The 18,982-nt window shown below is 44.6% G+C and overlaps 1 protein-coding gene across 7 annotated transcripts in view; it reads left to right on the top strand.

Moving 5' to 3' along the window:
* The window catches only part of LOC139547745 (spectrin beta chain, non-erythrocytic 4-like), a 62,041-nt gene that overhangs the window by 24,580 nt on the left and 18,479 nt on the right, over positions 1 to 18,982 (top strand). For 6 of the 7 annotated variants that reach the window (XM_071356786.1, XM_071356783.1, XM_071356782.1 and 3 more), the window contains exons 15-19: positions 108 to 245; positions 1,891 to 2,647; positions 3,951 to 4,153; positions 4,755 to 4,845; positions 8,148 to 8,294. In XM_071356786.1, the coding sequence (XP_071212887.1) occupies positions 108 to 245; positions 1,891 to 2,647; positions 3,951 to 4,153; positions 4,755 to 4,845; positions 8,148 to 8,294 (1,336 nt within the window). Of the gene's footprint in view, positions 1 to 107; positions 246 to 1,890; positions 2,648 to 3,950; positions 4,154 to 4,754; positions 4,846 to 6,581; positions 7,475 to 8,147; positions 8,295 to 18,982 lie in introns of those variants that run through there. The other variant, XM_071356784.1, reaches the window with a different exon arrangement.

The raw sequence follows: 18,982 nt of genomic DNA, 5'->3' as shown, positions 1-18,982 counted from the left end.
GGAATCCGTTCCTTGAACCCTCCCTCATAAGGGCTACATAACACTGTCATTTAAAACACACATTCTCCCTCCTCTCATTTCACACTCTCTCATTTCACACTCTGTAGGTTTGAGAGCCTGGACCAGGAGATGAACAGCCTGATGGGAAGGATCCTGGACGTGAACCAGATAGTGCAGCAGCTCCTGGACAGTGGTCACCCCAGCTCTACAGAGGTTAGAGGCTGTCAGGACCACCTCAACAGCAGGTAACCCACCCCACTGTTCTCTGACTGACCAACTCCGAGGTGTATTCACTAGGAACCAAACAGAAGCAAAAGGCCAAAACCGGGAAGGACTAAACTGACCTTTACCAATAACAATGTTTTGCTACAGTTTGCTATGGTGTGCACTAATGAATGCACCCCAGGTCTACTCCACAACAAGACATAACATAGACCTACGGGTCTCTCTGTTTACCCACACAGCACCAATATGTGATGAAAGTGTGACTTATCTGCATTGCATAATAACATGGGAGTTAAATTTTGTTGAATAGATTCATCAACACAGGATAAAAAAAAAAAATCAGACTGAACACTAGACAGGCTGCGTTTATACAGGCAGCCCAATTCTGAAGAGATCTGATTAGTCAAAAGACCAATTCAAAAAGAAATGAGAAGATCAGAATTGGGATGCCTGTGTAAACGCAGCCATAGAAACACATCTGTAAATCCATGTACAGCACATGGTGCGTAGTGCATTGATGATATTCTTTTCAAAGTGGCCCAGTTACCTCATTCTTAGCTAATTTCCTACAATATAAGGGGAGGGAGGAGAGTTGATAAGAATAATCTGGTCCACTGTTCTTATTTGGCCCAGATCGGGAGCAACAGAAGCCATGATGATCACATGCTCCCTGCTGATAGACCTGGAAGGGGACTGATTGGACCAGAGACCCTAGTGACACCATGGTGACACAGGCAGACAGATCTAAGGCCAGGGCCAGGGTAGTGGATGATGGTTTTGGTAAAATGCTACAGTGGCCCAGTTCCTCCTGACTTTGGCATACATAGCCTATCTCAGGGTGACCATCTGTGTCGACTGCCTGCCACACCGGGTGCAAGACCAACCTGCCCAAAATGTGTTCTATTTGGCTTTACTATATTCTCCCTCAGTCTCAAACTGTTTTAGTTGTGACTAAATATAGCGTTCATTGATATTGTACATCTCTGTGACATAGTTTAGGTAGACTTCGGCTTCTGTTGTTCAGGTTTGCTTAATGCTTTGACCATATCTGGCCAATGGTGCTTCATGATATTGATACCGTTTGAAGCCTCTGGCTATAGGGTCCTGGCATGACGTCATGTCGGATATGCTTCGCTAAATGACTATAATTCATGCCTGTTCTTTTGCATGGGGACCATATTAACAGCCTGTGTGAAGAAAAAGACAAAAGCCTTTGAGATGCAAATGACAACTAACAAGCAAAACCAATGTCCCTCATTAATGCATTTGATCAATTGCACTCTTGATTCCATCCTCTTGGGCAAAATGAAAAGTATTTTCATATTTAATACTTAGTGTATGTTTTTGTATACTGACTGAATTATATGTGAATTATAAGCTTCAAGCGGATGCAGACTAACGCTGCCCCCATTCCCACCCCTGTGCCTCTGTCTGTCCCCCCTCTCCCCACCACTGTGCCCCTTCCTGTTACCCCCCCGTCCCCACCCCTGTGCCCCTGTCTGTCCCCTCTCCCCACCACTGTGCCCCTTCCTGTTAACCCCCCACCCTGTGCCCCTGTCTACCCCCCACCCCTGTGCCCCTGTCTGTACCCCCTCTCCCCACCACTGTGCCCCTGCCTGTTACCTCCCCCCTCCACACCCCTGTGCTCTTGTCTTTCCCCTCTAGATGGAACCGCATCGTGGAGATGGTGGAGCAGAAGAAGGACCACCTGGACTCTGTCCTCCGTCTCCAGAACTACCTGCTGGAGTGTGCTGAGATCAAGTCCCAGATCCAGGAGAAGCGCAAGGCCATCGACGCCACTCAGTACGTGGGGAGTGACCTGGGTGGGGTGCTGGCCCTGCAGCGCCGACTCTCCACCATGGAGGGGGCCCTGGCCGTGCTGGAGCCCAAGCTGCTTCACCTGCAGCAGGAGGCAGAGGAGCTGGCTATCTCGCACCCGGCCAAGGCCATGGAGGTCCTGGAGCCCTTCGAGGGCATCAGTGTGGAGTGGGAGGAGCTGAAGCGCACGCTGCAGGGCTGCGAGGACTCTCTGATGGTGGCGGGGCGGCTGCAGCAGTTCATCCAGGACCTGGACTCCTTCCTGACGTGGCTGGTGCAGACGCAGACGGCGGCAGCTAGCGACGAGCTGCCCAACGCGCTAGAGGAGGCCGAGAGGCTGATCAACCGCCACGCGGCCCTGAAGGAGGAGATCGGGAGGTACGAGGAGGACTACGAGCGGCTGCAGGCGGTCAACGAGCTGCTGGAGGCCGAGGAGGCGCCGCTGCCATATGCGGCGCTGCAGCAGTGGCTCCAGAAGCTGGATGTGGGCTGGAACAAGCTGCTGGAGATGTGGGAGAGCCGGAGGGAGGTGCTGGTGCAGGCGCACATCTTCCACCTCTTCCTGAGGGACGTCAAGCAGGCCGAGGCCTTCCTCAACAACCAGGTCAGTTAGCCTCTTGTTGGACATCCCAACATCAATATATCTATTAGCAATGTCTAGTAGTTAGGCCTACTGAGTCAATTAATCCCAAATCATCATTAGCTAATCTGAAGCTGGCCCTACATGGAACCCAAAAGGGTTCTACCTGGAACCAAAAAGGATGTGTAAAGGGCATTGTGGAAATGATCAGAGGGTTGCTTTTCCAGTTACACACAGCACAGCATATGCCTGTGATTTTTAGCCTAGATGTAGAATTCATAGGTGGCTCTATAGCAGGAAATCCCAGCAAGATGTGCGTAATGAGGGTTGCCAGGTGTGCATAATGAGGGTTGCCAGGTGTGCGTCATGATGGTTTGCGTCATGAGGGTTGCCAGGTGTGCGTCATGATGGGTTGCCAGGACCGGTGGTTAGTAAACCGGCGACGTCGAGCGCTGGAGCGGGAGTAGACATGACAATGAGGTTAAAATGTCAACATATAGTTCATTTAAACAATTTTTTGTTTTGCATTTATATTCATGCACAGTATATCGTCCTTTATTGGGCCATGTGTGTGAGTATGTACAGTATAATGGTCTATAGGCTATGCATGCTGGAATATGCACACCACTTTATAAAGTGCACTCCATTGCAGGGTCTTTGCGTGCAGAACAGTGTTCCATTCCAGTTGCAATGTCAGAAGGCATTTCCCCCGACTGCTCTGTCCGTGTGTCAGAGCATGTCTGTTCTGGTTTGATGACATACCTTTACCAGAGACCCAGTTCTCCCTTAGGCACAGAGGCCAAAGGATTTCTTTTTGAATAATTGTCAAACAGAGTGCCATGACTTGTTTTTGGTCTTTCACCCATGTTTCTCTCAACCCTTGTATCGTGTATCCGACCATACATATAGGAATGTCCTTACGCTATCGCTTTGCTTTACGTGTAGTTGTGTTGAACACAACAATTCAGCAGTCACAATTCAGATATCCATTGATCAGGAGTACAATGTAGTGTTCCTTGCCAATAATGACTGAAACCTGACCTCATTATAGTCCTTAGAGATCAGCATATTTATCATTCAGCAAAATAGAATCTACACCTCTTGCATGTACTAAACATGCTAATGTAGTTATTGATAAAATGCCATGAGATGATACCCATGTCTGTGAGCACATACTACACACGAGCTTGTTACAGTAATATTCCCATTTTCTCTCTCAGTTTTCGTTCTATTCCCTCTAATCTCTTGTACATTTACAAACCATCTCTTTTCGGCGCCTCACTGACGTGCGGTTCTGACTCTGTCCATTCTCCCTGGCCCCCTCCAGGAGTCAGCCTTGGCTCACGTTGAGCTCCCCACCACGGTGGAGACGGTGGAGGCTGCCATCAAGAAGCACAAGGACTTTACCACCACCATGGAGCTCAACCTGCATCGCATCAAGGCTGTCATCGAGGCCGGAGAGAGCCTCATTAGCCAGAGCAACATCTACTCGGACCGCATCAGGGAGCGTGTGGACACCCTCGCTAACAGGTGGGTGGCGCCATAGGATTGTTCGACCCATAAACTGAATATACACCTGTCCTAATTTATACGGGGCGGGGGGGGGGAGGGTGCTGTGGTCAAGTCTGAAACGCATGAGGTATAGGTAGATGTGTCACTTGTCACTTAGCAGAGGCACAACACCATGTATGAATACACGGTGGATATTGAAATATAAAATGTTGTTCATCAATACGAGTTAATTACTATGGTGATAATGAAGTGGTCTGGGTAGCAGGTGGGCTTCACAAACACAACGGTACACACGAGGAGACAAAGCATAAGCGACCTGAAAAGAAACTCCCCTCGTTGATACTTTAACAGCAGAGCATGACATTCATACTGATGGGCGAGGCAAGGAGGGGCCTAGTTAACCCGTAGCCAATTCTCCACGCCAACAATAGCATGGGGCGACCACATGTGAGGGAGATATTTAGATGAGACCGTTGGCCGACTCTCGTCTTTACACTGTTGTTCGGTGTGCTGCACCGAAGCCATCAACCTCATACATCGAGTTCCAGTTGCAGATACCAGTAGAGTGATTGATGCACTGTGTGAATGAATGGCTCTATGTTTCTGCTCTCCTCCACAGAGGCAACCAGAACCGGGAATTGGCCCAACAGTGGCTGGAGAGGCTCAACGGCCAGTGGGGGCTCCAGAGGTTACTACAGGACTGCCACGAGGTAGGACACAACATGACAAAAATGTCACAACCAACGCTGGCATATCAATGGAATAACCAATGGGAGGTTGTAGGGGTTAAAAACAAGGGCTTGTGTTCGGAGCTGTGCTGTACATGGCTTTGCTTGGGACCACAGGGGGTCAGGCTCAAACCTCCAGATGGATATCGTGTTGCTGGATCCTTCAGTGATATACTAAAACTCTGCTTAGCTGAAATTGAATGACATCTGTCAGACCTGTGGTGTGGTCTATCCCTTCCTCAATCTTTATATCAGGGTTGACAATATTATTTCTTCGCCTATGTAAATTGAACGATTTGAGCCAGCCGCCTGCTGTGTTAGATGCTTAACTTGGGGATGTGAGTGACAGACGAACTTGACTCTTCTGAGGTTTTGATGTGATTAGTTGTTGTTGTTGACCTGCTGGATCTTTCTGACTGGACAGTCGACTTCTGGCAAACCCCTTCAGAGAGGCGGACCTAGTTGATAGTCGGTGGATATTTGTCACTTGGTTGTAAAGGAAGATGATGCTTTGCTATGATTGACATGACTTTGAGTGCCATGTTTAAGCTGTGCTGTGTGCCTATGGGTCAGAAGAGCCATATTCAGTGTCCAGTGCCGAACCTGGATATATCACCTGTTCAAAGGGTTTCATAGTGTGCCCCAGAGCTACCCTATCTAACGCAGAGCTTTATTCAGTTTCTGCAACTTTCTCTCTGCGTGCCCTGCGTTGAATAATTCACCACCACCACCTCCCTATATCATTAATTCAGGGTATAGGGAGAGTGTATCTGTGGTAGAAGGCTTCCCTTCCAGTGTGTGGCCTACTGTATGAGAATGGCACACACTGCGACAGTTTGAAAGAATGTGCAGAAGTGTGTTCTTAACTTTCACGCTTATAATACAGCTGTACTGGCTTGAGAACAAAAGGGTTGATGCACATTCAGTGATTGGTTGTTACCATGATCCCCCCCCCAAAATGTTCTTCTTTTTTTTTTACCCCTTTTTCTCCCCAATTTTGTTGTGTCCAATTGGTAGTAGTTACAGTCTTGTCCCATCGCTGCAACTCCCGTACGGACTCGGGAGAGGTGAAGGTCCTCCGAAACACAACCCAGCCAAGCCGCACTGCTTCTTGACACAATGCTCGCTTAACCCGGACGGCGCTGGGCCAATTGTGCGCCGCCCCATGGGTCTCCCGGTCGCGGCCGGCTGCGGCAGAGCCTGGACTCGAACCCAGGATCTCTAGTGGCACATCACATTGACCTGACCTGACTGTGGACTGGAGGCAGAGGCTCATCATCTCTAATAGCAGTGATACACTGGAGTCCATTTGATTAGCGCCATTCTTATATTTCCCATAAGCTGCTGCCTCCCAGTCTCCACATGGGTAGAGTTAATTTGGAGTCCCAGGGGGGGCTTATCCGCCTGTGACCCAACAGACCTCTCTGGTCAGGAGGGCAGCGTCCAGGGGTGGTCCCCGCCTCCAGAGAGTAGGATGCTAAGAGGTTGAGGAGAATAGCGGGGCTGTCGGAGAGGAATATACCGTGGACCCTTTAAACGAAAGCAGAGCAGTAAATCTATCAACCCCCCCCCCCACTCAGTGACGTAATTTCAAGTGCAGAGCATTCTCCCTGGTGACGCCTCACAACAGCGTAGGATCTCTCTCTCTCGCTCTCGCTCTCGCTCTCGCTCTCGCTCTCGCTCTCGCTCTCGCTCTCGCTCTCTCTCTCTCGCTGGCTCTCCCTCGATGGCTCGATCCAGTGCAAGCTTTCGATCACTTCGCACTGCTCAGCCACTGCAGCAGCAGGAGGGTCGGAGATACTGGGGCTTGTTACAGCCCGGAATACGGTCGCGTGCAGCTGGAAGAGGCAAGGACTGCAGCAGAGGGACAAACCAAGAGAGAGAGAGAGAGCCAGGCAAAAGGGGTGGGGGTTGGGGGTGGAGAAGAAAGACAATACAAATGTGATAGAGGAGTCGTGAGGTGTCTGGATTTCGTGTCTGGATTTCTTTGGAGGAGCCAGAGGAGCAGAATCTCTCCCCTCCACTCTCCCCCCCTCGACACTATCAAACGCCGGCCCCCTCCTCCCGCATCCCATCCCTCCTTCCTTCCTCCCTCCCACCTCACAGCATTACTAACCACAACCACTGAGCCTCCAGGCTATCACGGATGCCTCTAAATCCCAGCCCAGCTATCTGTAGGTGGGGGCTGAATGAGGGGGAGAGGATAGGGTTCATGGGGAGGGGCAAACCTGCTCCTGGAGCCTGCCATTTTATTGTTTTGGGGAGATTTTTCATTTCTCCATTTCTCATTCTCTCTCACTTGTCAGTGGTCCGCCTCCTTCTCGTCTATCTCCCTCTCTCTGGATTGAACACACCAGCCACAGCAACGCGCCACGGCAACGCAGCAGCAGAGAAGCTAGTGCAGCCTCAACGTCATCTTATCTGTTTTTTTTGGGGGAGGGAGGAGCAGCTTTGCCTTGCTGCTTGTTTGTTTTGATTCCTGCAGCATCTCCCTCTCTTACTGTGGAGGATTTGTGCTTTATTCCTACCTGGACGGGCAGGTCAAGGATGTGGATACGTACCCCCACCCATCACAACCCTATGAGTCGTTCCCGTTAAACGCTGCCTGCCGGTAAATGGAACCGATTTCCCGTTAAATCTCAGGGGACTAGCAGTCGAGGACGAGAGAGACTAGTTCAGAGGATGAGGGTGGAAATATGTGGGTGGCAGGCAGGCGATAGAGATATTGCTGGTACTGATGATGTTGAATGGGCAGGGATATTCGCAAGTCATTTTGTATGTTTGGCCCTAAATGTAATGGGCAGCTTGCTTTTATAACTAATGTGCCAATGGATTATGTGCTTGTGTTGACCTGGTGCTTGTGTGTGTTCTGTGTACATGTGAATGAATTCCTGTTGCCATGTGTATGCTTGTGTGTACAACACGTGTGTCTGCATTCATGTGTCTGCCGTATGTGTTTAATATGCATGTGCTCGACCTTGTGTGTGTGTCTCTGTGTTCATGTGTTTTGGATGATTGCTTTTCTACTATTTCCATGGGTGTTCATTTTTGTTTGCATTTATCTTTTAGGTTTTCACATGACTATGGTCATATGTTCAGCCTGAATACGTCTCTGTGTGTGCTTGTACAGGTATTGTGCGTGTGTTTGTGTCTCTATGTATGTGTGCATCTATGCTACTCTGCATACAGCTGTTAGTAGCCTACATTGTCCACCTAGATGACAGTACAAATGCATTGAGTGGCATGATCATCCTGTACTGACAGCTCTGTCCCTTGTCCCTCAGCTTGGAGACTGGGTGGCAGAGAAGATGCTCATGGCTCGTGACACGTCCCGCGATGAGACGCAGAAGCTGCACAAGAAGTGGCTGAAGCACCAGGCTTTCATGGCCGAGCTGGCCCAGAACAAGGAGTGGCTGGAGAAGATCGAGAGGGTGAGTACAGTACCGCTGGGACTCTACACAGAGGCTGGGGGTGGGTATCTACCATGAGCTGATGCTCAGGAATGGGGAAGGGGAGACTGAGCTAGCTGCTCTGTTGGTGGTGGCAAAGTTTTGGGTGTGTGGTTGGGGATGGGGAGGGTAAGTTGGTATCAACTCATTCTTTACTATGTCATTTGTTTTGTTTTGTAGGTTAAAAATACAAAGTTCCTTGTTACAATGTGGTCAGACCAGCATATATACTGTATATAATCAACTGACAATAGTATCTGCAATATTTGTGGTTCGTAACGATTTTATTTGCTCTTATATGATTTATTTAGCTATTCGTGATTTCTAAGCCTGTTTGGAGTCTGACACAGAAAACACGCATAAACTGGACGAGAATTGTCATTTGGGTTTACCGTTAGTTGAATAAAAGCACAATCACAGGCACTGAGAGTTGACGGTTGAATGTCAGTGAATAGTCTCTAAGAGCTCTGGTGAAACCAGAGATTCCCTGATGTGCCTATGACCACGAACAGCTTTGCCTGAAATCTCTGCTGGTCACATCAACACATCATATCTATGGGCCCTGCCTGCCCTATCAGATTGATACAAACTGTAACATCAGTGGGATAATTGCTTTAGGCAAGTAACACAAGTACACCCACTGGCTCGGATGTGGCTCATTATACCCTGTTATATCCAGCCCATTCCTCCTAACCGGAACAGGGCTGCACTAGGTGCACATGAAGTTGAGTGGAAATGCGAGCGTTTTCACTGAACACTGTCAGTATGTGTACACTGTGCAAATGGATTTGGGAACGTGGCCATTTAGGCCTAAGTATATACAGAAGTGTAATGCAGTGGCGTCATCCGGGCTGAGTCTCTAAGGGGTACGATCCATTATAGATAACAATTCAGGTCATCTACGTAGATAGATACTGAAGTGGTGTTGGAAAGTGCTTACTGCAGCTACTGTACAAGGGAACGATTGCTTGGAGGCACGCCCATGGGCATGCCGATAAGCGCAGGAGCATAATTGGAAGCATGTTATCTGCATATAGCTCCTCTTACAGTAACGTATTTCTAGGTACAGTATGATTAGCCACATGTCTCCCAGTGATGCTGTGTACCCAAACAGAAACACAGTTTTCTCCCCCAGGGCCCCCGGCATAACGTTGGTGGGAAAACAAAGTAAACATGTTGCGACAGACACCCTAAATGCACAGCTGTACTGTGTGTGTGTGTGTCTCATCTGAAGCCATGCCAACTGGTGACCTGCTCTGTGTGGTTGTGTGAGAGAGTATGGGGGTTGTCTGATATCTGTAAAATCTGAAAATGATTGAAAATATATTTACACTACATTCGGAAAGTATTCAGAGCCCTTGACTTTTTCCACATCACAGCCTTATTCTAAAAGGGATTTTTTTTTAAATCCTCATCAATCTACACACATGACAAAGCGAAAACATAATTTCTTTTACATTTTTGCTAATTTAAGTATTTACACCTTTTGCTATAGGACTCGAAATTGAGCTCAGGTGCATCCTGTTTCCATTGATCATCCTTGAGGTGGTTCTACAACTTGATTGGAGTCCACATGTGGAAAATTCAATTGATTGGACATGATTTGAAAGGCACATATGTCTACATAAGGTCCCACCATTGACTGCGCATGTCAGAGCAAAATCCAAACCATGAGGTCGAAGGAATTGTCCGTAGAGCTCTGAGACTGGATTGTGTCGAGGTACAGATCTGGTGAAGGTCCCCAATAACACAGTGGCCTCCATCATTCTTAAATGGAAGAATTTTGGAACCACCAAGACTCTTCCTAGAGCTGCCGCCCGGCCAAACTGAGCAATCGGGAGAGAATGACCTTGGTCAGGGAGGTGACCAAGAACCCGATGGTCACTGACAGAGCTCCAGAGTTCCTCTGTGAAGATGGAGGAACTTTCCAGAAGGACAACCATCTCTGCAGCACTCCACCAATCAGGCCTTTATGGTAGAGTGGCCAGGCGGAAGCCACTCCTCAGTAAAAGGTACGACAGCCCACTTGGAGTTTGCCAAAAGCCACCTAAAGGACTCTCAGACCATGAGAAACAAGATTCTCTGGTCTGATGAAACCAAGATTGAAATCTTTGGCCTGAATGCCAAGCGTCTCACCTGGAGGAAACCTGGCACCATCTCTACAGTGAAGCATGGTGGTGGCAGCATCATGCTGTGGGGATGTTTTTCAACGGCAGGGACTGGGAGACTAGTCAGGATTGAGGGAAAGATTAACGGACCACAGAGGTTCATGAATATATCTTAGCTTGACAATTTCAAACACAGATCAACTCGAGACATTGAGTTTTATCTCTGTTCACGATTCAGGATAATGACCATGGTTTTGTTCTCAGATTGAGACATGAATATCAGATATGCCTTAGAAAGATCTCAGTATTTTAGAAAGAGTAGCCTTTATTCCGATTTTTTTTTTAAACCTACACTGCATGGCTTATATTAATACTGTAGGCTATACCATAATATTGAATAACAGACATTTTCTATAAAACCATATCAGAGTAGTTTATAATACTGTCTGTTTTCGCTGGTATTCTGTCTCATATATTTTCTCATCTGTGTTGATACACTCTGACCTGCCTATAGATTTCCCTCTGTAACGGCAACACTGAGATCGCCGTAGGCGAACGTAGCCCTCTGTAAAGGGCAAGTTGGTGGTCTTACGTGGGTGCAAGACTCTATTTCATATAGCCAATGTTAAGACTACCTGAAGATCTCCTGAGGGGACAGGCCTAGCAAGCTGTAGCTGTGATAAATCTGTTGGGGCGGCGCTAGTGTTACAACCCAATTGGTTTGAGTTAGGGTAGTCCTGGGAAACATTATTTTCCCCCTCCTGGATTTTCAAGAGCTGTGCTCTCTATCGAACATTTTACCCAAAGCAAATCGGTTATATGTGAAAGGGTCTAGGACTGTCTCCAAGGTTTTGAGTAAATAAAGTCTCGGACTATATAGCAGCTAGAATCTCTGGTGTTACTGAACCTCCCAGCCTTCTGATGCAGGTGACCCCCTTACCCCGTAACTGTCACTGTTTTAAGGTGGTTGACATTTTTACGTGGTGGATTTTCTCCACGACGTCACATGCCCGGCAGCTGTTGGAAGGTGCAACTTTGCCGGATACGGATATGTGGCCGCGCTTGCAGTGGTTGCCAGGCAACTGCCTGTCCCCTCCCGGCGTACCTCATGTGTGAAGGTAATTTGTCCAGCAGGATGTGACGTATTAAAGGGCTAGTGTGAAGAGTACCAGAAAATGTATGACTTCACTGATAAAGAATGAAAATGTATGCCCTCACTACTGTAATTAAAGGGATCTGATGCAGGTGAGAAGGCTAGCTGGCTACCCCTTAGTTGCTCGGTCTGTCGACGGCATCTACAGCTAGGGTTCTTGTTTATAAATGGAATGTCACACCCATGTCCACATCCACCTTGATATTCTGAAAATCAATACAACGTAGTTGATGGACATTTTGTTTCCACGATGTTCAATGTGATAACGACCGGTGTCTGTGGGTGTCGAACCTCATTTTGGAAGTGCAGAATTGAAGATGCTTCAGGTGGGATTGTAATCATTGGATCTAGTGCTTGTCCCTGCAGTGTGTAGAAGTTGTTATAAACGGGGCTGTTTCTCTCAACGCTATTGTTACCCAAAGTCCAATGGGCTCTTATTTCCTCTTTCCTTTCCCCTCGTTTCTCAGATAATTAATTGGCCTCATATCTACATTTAAGTATGTGAATCTCACCCTTCTATTCTCTGGGCCCCTCACTATTATTATTATAATAGGGACCTCCTGGACAAGTTACAAAGGTGACTCTCTCTCTCTCTCTCTCTTTTGTTTCAGAGTGTATGTGTGTGCATCGTGTGTTCTGGGTTATATATTATGAAACGCATTCAGCATTATCAGTAGCTACCCTGACACTGCATTAACAGTGATGCCATAACAACAACATAATCACTGCCTTCCATAATTGCATCTGTTAGGTCCTTGGCATCCCACGACTCGTATCCTACACACACACTCACACTTTTTTCTTAACCCCTTTGGGAGTAGAGTTTGACCCCTGTGTTTTTGCAGGCGCTGCAATATATGCGGCGTGTGAGCCGAGAGGGCGAGCGAGCAGAGAGAGAGAACAGGCAGAGCTTCCTAGACTACAGCACATGGTAGGGAGGTAGAGGGAGGCAGATAATTATGTCATACAGTTCCATGTTCAACAGTGTCAGCACATTGCTAATACCTAGCTATCACAGTGTCCTCATAACGGTTAGTGGAACATTGCTGTAACACCGATTCTTCACAATTTCTTGGCAACATTTTAGCTTTTCTTAATTAATACAAGATACTGTGCTACAATATTATGGATGGCACAGTATATCATGTAGGCTTGTAAAGTTGACCCAATGGCATTCTTTTAATGGTGAGGAGGCAGTAATGCAGATCAGATTTTCTTGCCAGATTGAGGCTATTTATTTGCAAGTGAAGATTTAGCCAGTGACTGTACAACATAAACAAAAATAATTAACTGGACACAAGGAACATAAATTAAATCAAATAGAGCTCAAATGGAAAAACCCAGGTTTCAATCATACCTGAAAACCCAGAAGCATGCCGACGTTACCCTTTCTCTCCCTCTAACAAGGAAATTACAGGGTTATGATAACACTTCCCATAATGCATTTGACCAATGAGAACAACCCAATTGACATCATGGTCAATTATCAATCACAAGGCATGAAATACCAAACAACATGTTCAGTTAATAAATGTACACATATTTTCCTAGCACACAGTTCATAACCTGGTGCTATTCCATGCTTAAGAGCATAAACACAATCTGGGATATGAACATGTAAATCCCCCCGAGATAAGCTACTACTGCATTAACCGTATCATTAAGCATGCACTGGAACGTGTCCATTTGCCCATCAATTCTCAGACCAGGAAATGAACAGAACCTTCAATCTTCAATCAACGAGAAAAACCAAGGTAATCATTTACATTTCTTTAGATTAACCTTAACGTATCATTTGTCATACATGCTCACATTGTATTTATACTTTATGATCGAAAAATACATAATGGGCACTATTTTGACAAACCTAAAGTAATGGTAAATCTTAGCGCTGGTGGCAGCATTATAGGTTTGGGGTGTGTCCGAAATATTTCAGACATTTTCACAACCAGAATTATGGGCGCATTAGCTGGCGGTGTCGCAAAAGGGTTGCGTTTTGATGAATGATAAAGTTGACAGTTTGTCGAAGCTTGGCCTCTCAATGGCCTATCAGAGCGTTGTCATCAATTCGAATGTTAGTCCGTTATAGTCTAGTTGAATAGCCTGCCAAACATTTGCTAAATATTTTTAATATGTTTGCAGTCTACATTATTCTAATTGCATTGCTTTAATATGGAAATACATTGTAAAACATAGTTGTGCGACTATAGTATGCATTGGTTGAAACTCAATGTTAAATTCAAATCTCCTAACCAACATGTGTATGCCAATATGACTCCAATGTTGATGAAAATTTGCAAATCAACTTCATTGGAGGTACGCAACACTATCTCCACCTCTCGTCATGATCCGAGAACCACTATACCGGATTTTTGACAGGGTCGTAAGCATTAGGATTGTCAGACAATGTTTTGCCCAAACCTAGCTCAAATTCTAGACATCGGATTAAAACGAGGCTACATAGTCCATAAGGTGACCATTAGACTTAGATCCATTTGGACTGAAAACGTTTTTAGGTGCAACAGTTTTGATTCAATTTGCAATTTACTGCTCTCACGTGCACATTTCTGCCCAATATAAAACAATGAGGTGCTACCTTTTCTTAGCATTTCTGACAATGCTAACATCTTTTCAGCTGAATCTGAGTTCTAAAACTGGGTGCAACTCGTTTTCTACGCAACAGTAGCAGCTACCTAGTATAAGGCTAACAGCTGTAGCTAGCTAACTAACGCCGGTTTGGATGAGAAGCAAGAGGAAGGTAGCTAGCAAGCTAGGTATATTGTGCTATGGGAGGTTTTTCATATGGGTGAAGTCCAAATCAAATACAATTTTATTAGTCACATATTTAGCAGATGTTATTGCGGGTGTTGTAAATGTGTAAACTGCTGACCTGGACAGTTGCGTGTAACCAGAGCACAAACAAATAAGCTACTGATTATCCTTGGATGCTATTATAGGCAGTTAGATGCACTGAACTTGGGAAAATCGCCACGCTGCTAATTCATTATACATGTGCACACCAGAACAGATGCATGACTGTTAGAAGATCCAGAGCAAATTCTATTCCATACCTTATGCATTAATGTCAATGCAATTTTATTTTTTGTCATTATAATCCACATTTGCAAGTGTCGAGTTCATTATCCCTGTGTACCCGAAAACCTGAAGTCGCCATCCACAAGTAAAAAGTAGCACGGGTACGGGTTGCACATGAAGCATCCAGGTAAAATAATAACAACATCATAATGATCATTGTTTGCTTGCGAGGCCTGTGCGCAGTCAAAAGAAAATGCCATGCTTGCTAACTTCGTTAGCTCTGTGATAAAATGAAATTGTTTTAGACTCTTTTGTTTTTAAACAAGCTAGAGAAATAAACATTCACTCAGTACTGAGTGAAAGAACAGAGACGTTGCATTATTGTGAGACCACCTCCTCTAAGAGTAAGAATTAGGCTGTTTGAGAAGGTTGGAAACCTAAGTAACCTGCCTACACATCATTGGAAGTACAATAGACCAAAATACAGTGCCTTCAGAAAGTATTCACACACCTTTACTTTTTCCACATTTGTTGTGTTACAGCCTGAATTTAAAATTGATTAAATTGAGATTTTTTGTCACTGACGCTAGACACAATACCCCATAATGTCAAAGTGGAATTATGTTTTTAGACACTTTTACACATTCATTCAAAATTCAAAGCTGAAATGTCTTGAGTCAATTAGTATTTAACCCCTTTGTTATGGCAAGCCTAAATAAGTCCAGGAGTAAAAATGTGCTTATCAAGTCACATAATAAGTTGCATGGACGATTGCACAATAATAATGTTTAACATGATTTTTAAACGACTACCTCATCTCTTTACCCCACACATACTGTACAATTATCTGTATGGTCCCTCAGTCGAGCAATGCATTTCAAACTCCGATTCAACCACAAAGACCAGGGAGATTTTCCAATGCCTTGCAAAGAAGATCACCTATTTGTAGATTATTAAAAAGCAGGCACTGAATATTCCTTTGAGCATGGTGAGGTTATGAATTATTCTTTGGAGGGTGTATCAATAGACCCGGTCACTACAAAGATACAGGCTTCCTTCCTAACTCAGTTGCCGGAGAGGAAGGAAACTGCTCAGGGATTTCACCATGAGGCCAATGGGGAGTTTAAAACAGTTTAATGGATGTGATAGGAAAAAACTGAGGATAGACCAACAACATTGTAGTTACTCCACAATACTAGCCCAAATTACAGAGTAAAAAGAAGGAAGCCTGTACAGAATACAAATATTCCAAACATGCATTCTGTTTGCAATAAGGCATTAAAGTAAAACTGCAAATAAAGTGGCAGAGAAATGTACTTTATGTACTGAATACAAACTGTTATGTTTTGGCATGGGTCCCCAGATCCTAAAAGTTCTACAGCTGCACCATCGAGAGCATCCTGACCGGTTGCATCACCGCCTGGTATGGCAACTGCTCGACATCTGACCGTAAAGCGCTACAGAGGGTAGTGTGTACGGCCCAGTACATCACTGTGACCAAGCTTCCTGACATCCAGGACCTACAGTATATACTAGGCAGTGTCAGAGGGAGGCCAAAAACATTGTCAAAGACTCCAGTCACCCAAGTCATAGACTGTTCTCTCTGCTACCACACGGCAAGCAGTAAAGGAGCGCCAAGTCTTGGACCTAAAGGCTCCATAACAGCTTCTAGCCCCAACCCATAAGACTGCTGAACAACAATTAATAAAATGGCCACCCGGGATATTTACATTGACCCCCACTCATTGTTCATTATCTATGCATAGTCACTTTACAAATTACCTCGACTAACCTGTACCCCGACACATTGACTCGGTACCGGTACCCCCTGTATATAGCCTCGTTATTGTTATGTCATTTTCTTGTGTTACTTTTTGATTAGATTAGATTTTTTTACTTTAGTTTATTTAGTAAATATTTTCCTAACTCTATTTCTTGAACTGCATGATTGGTTAAGGGCTTGTAAGTAAGCATTTCACGGTAAGGTTGTATTCGGCGCATGTGACAAATACAATTTCATTTGATTTATGTTTGTGGCAAATCCAACACAACACATCACTGAGTACCACTCTTCATATTTTCAAGCATGGTGGTGGCTGCATCATGTTATGGGTATGCTTGGGAGTGTTTTTAGGATAAAAATAAAATTAATAGAGCTAAGCACAGGTAAAATCCTATAGGAAAACCAGTTTCAGTCTGCTTTCCAACAGATACTGGAAGACAAATTCACCTTTCAATAGGACAATAACTTAAAACACAAGGCCAAATGTGACCGACAGGCTGGATTCGGTCTTATGTAGCAAAATTTGAAATTGTGTTTTTTACATTGGATGAAAGTAGAGACTCAGAGCTAGAAAATGGTATATCATACACTACAGTTGAGGAACAATGGGAGAGTAATTCTGCTTTGAAAGTTGATAAACTAGAGAAAATGGTCCTTGAATGTTTTGGTACCTAATGGAGAGCTCTTCTTCGTCAACACCCATTCAGCATCGTTCGCACTCACTTAAGCTTTAGCCCCACCGATCTCTTTAAGGATTCACATGTGAGGCTATGTATCTAACAACCAAAGATTTCAAGACTAAAGGCTGGTTTATACTACGGGTGTGTTCATACATTTTATCTGGAATGTCAGAGTGTGTTCTGGGCGTTCATAAACTCAGAGCGTTTTCAGATTGTCCATTCATAAATTCAGAGTTTTGCACTCTGCGCGTTCAGAGCGCACACTGACGCTCTGGCAGAAGTAGTATTGATCCAAGTGTTCTGTACTAACAACAGCAGTCAAGCACCCAAGCAGTCAAGCACCCACTCATAACATTACTACCTGAATCTGCAGGTAGCTAACCAACCGGGTTCAATGTTAGCTAGCTAACATTAGACTGTAACTAGCAATGCAAATGGCTCTGAGATATGAATAATATTACTAAACAGATCATACGCGTAACGTTAACTAGCTACCTATCTAACAGTACACTTTAACTTGAAATGAAAATGACTTTCTGACAAAATTAGAAACGTTTAATATCTGAAAATTTAACTAGCTAGACTATCTTACCTGTTATACATGGATGTAATCCGGAGACAGGTGTTTTATAGAACAGCCTTCTGTGTGTTCTCTTTTCGACTCCGTCTGCATATTTGCAATAAAACGCCATTTTCTCCATCTCCTTAGCTATCATACTCTAATTCCACTGATTTTAAAACTTGGTCCTCCGGAAGTGGAGAGCAACACTTATGCAATTCTACTACGTGATGTCTTTAAAAAAAAGTTGCGTTAGAAAGGATTACCTACACATACTGACCAGCTCATGTAATAGACAGAAGCGTGCTACATGTCAGACCAATCCGAACTCATCTCTCGGGATGTCCTGCACACTCATTATCTCAGCCAATCATGGCTAGCGGGAAGGTTGCTCACTTTTTCCGTGGCTAAACCAACTAGGCTCATAATTGAACAATTTTATTCATATTTACAGATGGCATACAAGTTTGTTATTAAGGCACATTAAAGTTCATATGTTCCAGAAGGCATTTCTGCCCAAAAATGCATTTTGATTAAAAAAAGTTTACGTTCAAATGGCACTCCTGTGAAGTAGTGATGCGCGACATACGCCTAGTTTCCTGAAACAAGTCACAAATATACACTGGAGTTGCTTACCAAGATGACATTGAATGTTCCTGAGTGGCCTAGTTACAGTTTTGACTTAAATTGGCTTAGAAATCTATGGCAAAAAATGATCAACAACCAACTTGACTGAGCTTGAAACATAAATGTAAAAAAAAAAGGGCAAATATTGAATAATCCAGGTGTGCAAAGATTTACCAAAAAAGACACATCTGTAATCATTGCCAAAGGTGATTCTAATATGTTTTGACTCAGGGGTGTGAATACTTATGTAAATGAGATATTTCTCCACATTTTTTAAAACTATTTTTCACGTTGTCATTATGGGCTATTGTATGTAGAGGGGTGAGAAAAAAATCAATTTAATACGTTTTGAATTCAGGCTGTTACACAACAAAATGTGGACTAGGTCAAAGGGTATGAATACTTGCTGAAAGCAATGTAACTACTGTTGTAGGTCAAAGTTGTGTGTTGGAAAACCTTGGTAGAGCAGTACACATTGTGAATTGAATTTCTTTTTCGGCTTCAGACCAATGCCTACTTCTCACTGATTATTTTTTTTTTAACATTATAGGCTATAGCATTTGCACTGATATAGTGGCTAGGCCTACTGTAAATTGCAGTCTGGACTGAAAAGATCGAATTCGAATAAAACGAAACAACTTTTAAAAAATAGGCTATCTGTAAATACAGTTTCTCCCTGTGGACGTGTAATACACACAAGCCAACTTAGACTATGGAGGGTTTT

The sequence above is a fragment of the Salvelinus alpinus genome, chromosome 21 (assembly GCF_045679555.1).
Source record: "Salvelinus alpinus chromosome 21, SLU_Salpinus.1, whole genome shotgun sequence".
Taxonomy (NCBI): Eukaryota; Metazoa; Chordata; class Actinopteri; order Salmoniformes; family Salmonidae; genus Salvelinus; species Salvelinus alpinus.
The sequence above is the reverse complement of the archived record's forward strand: the minus strand, read 5'-3'. Positions and strand labels throughout refer to the sequence as shown.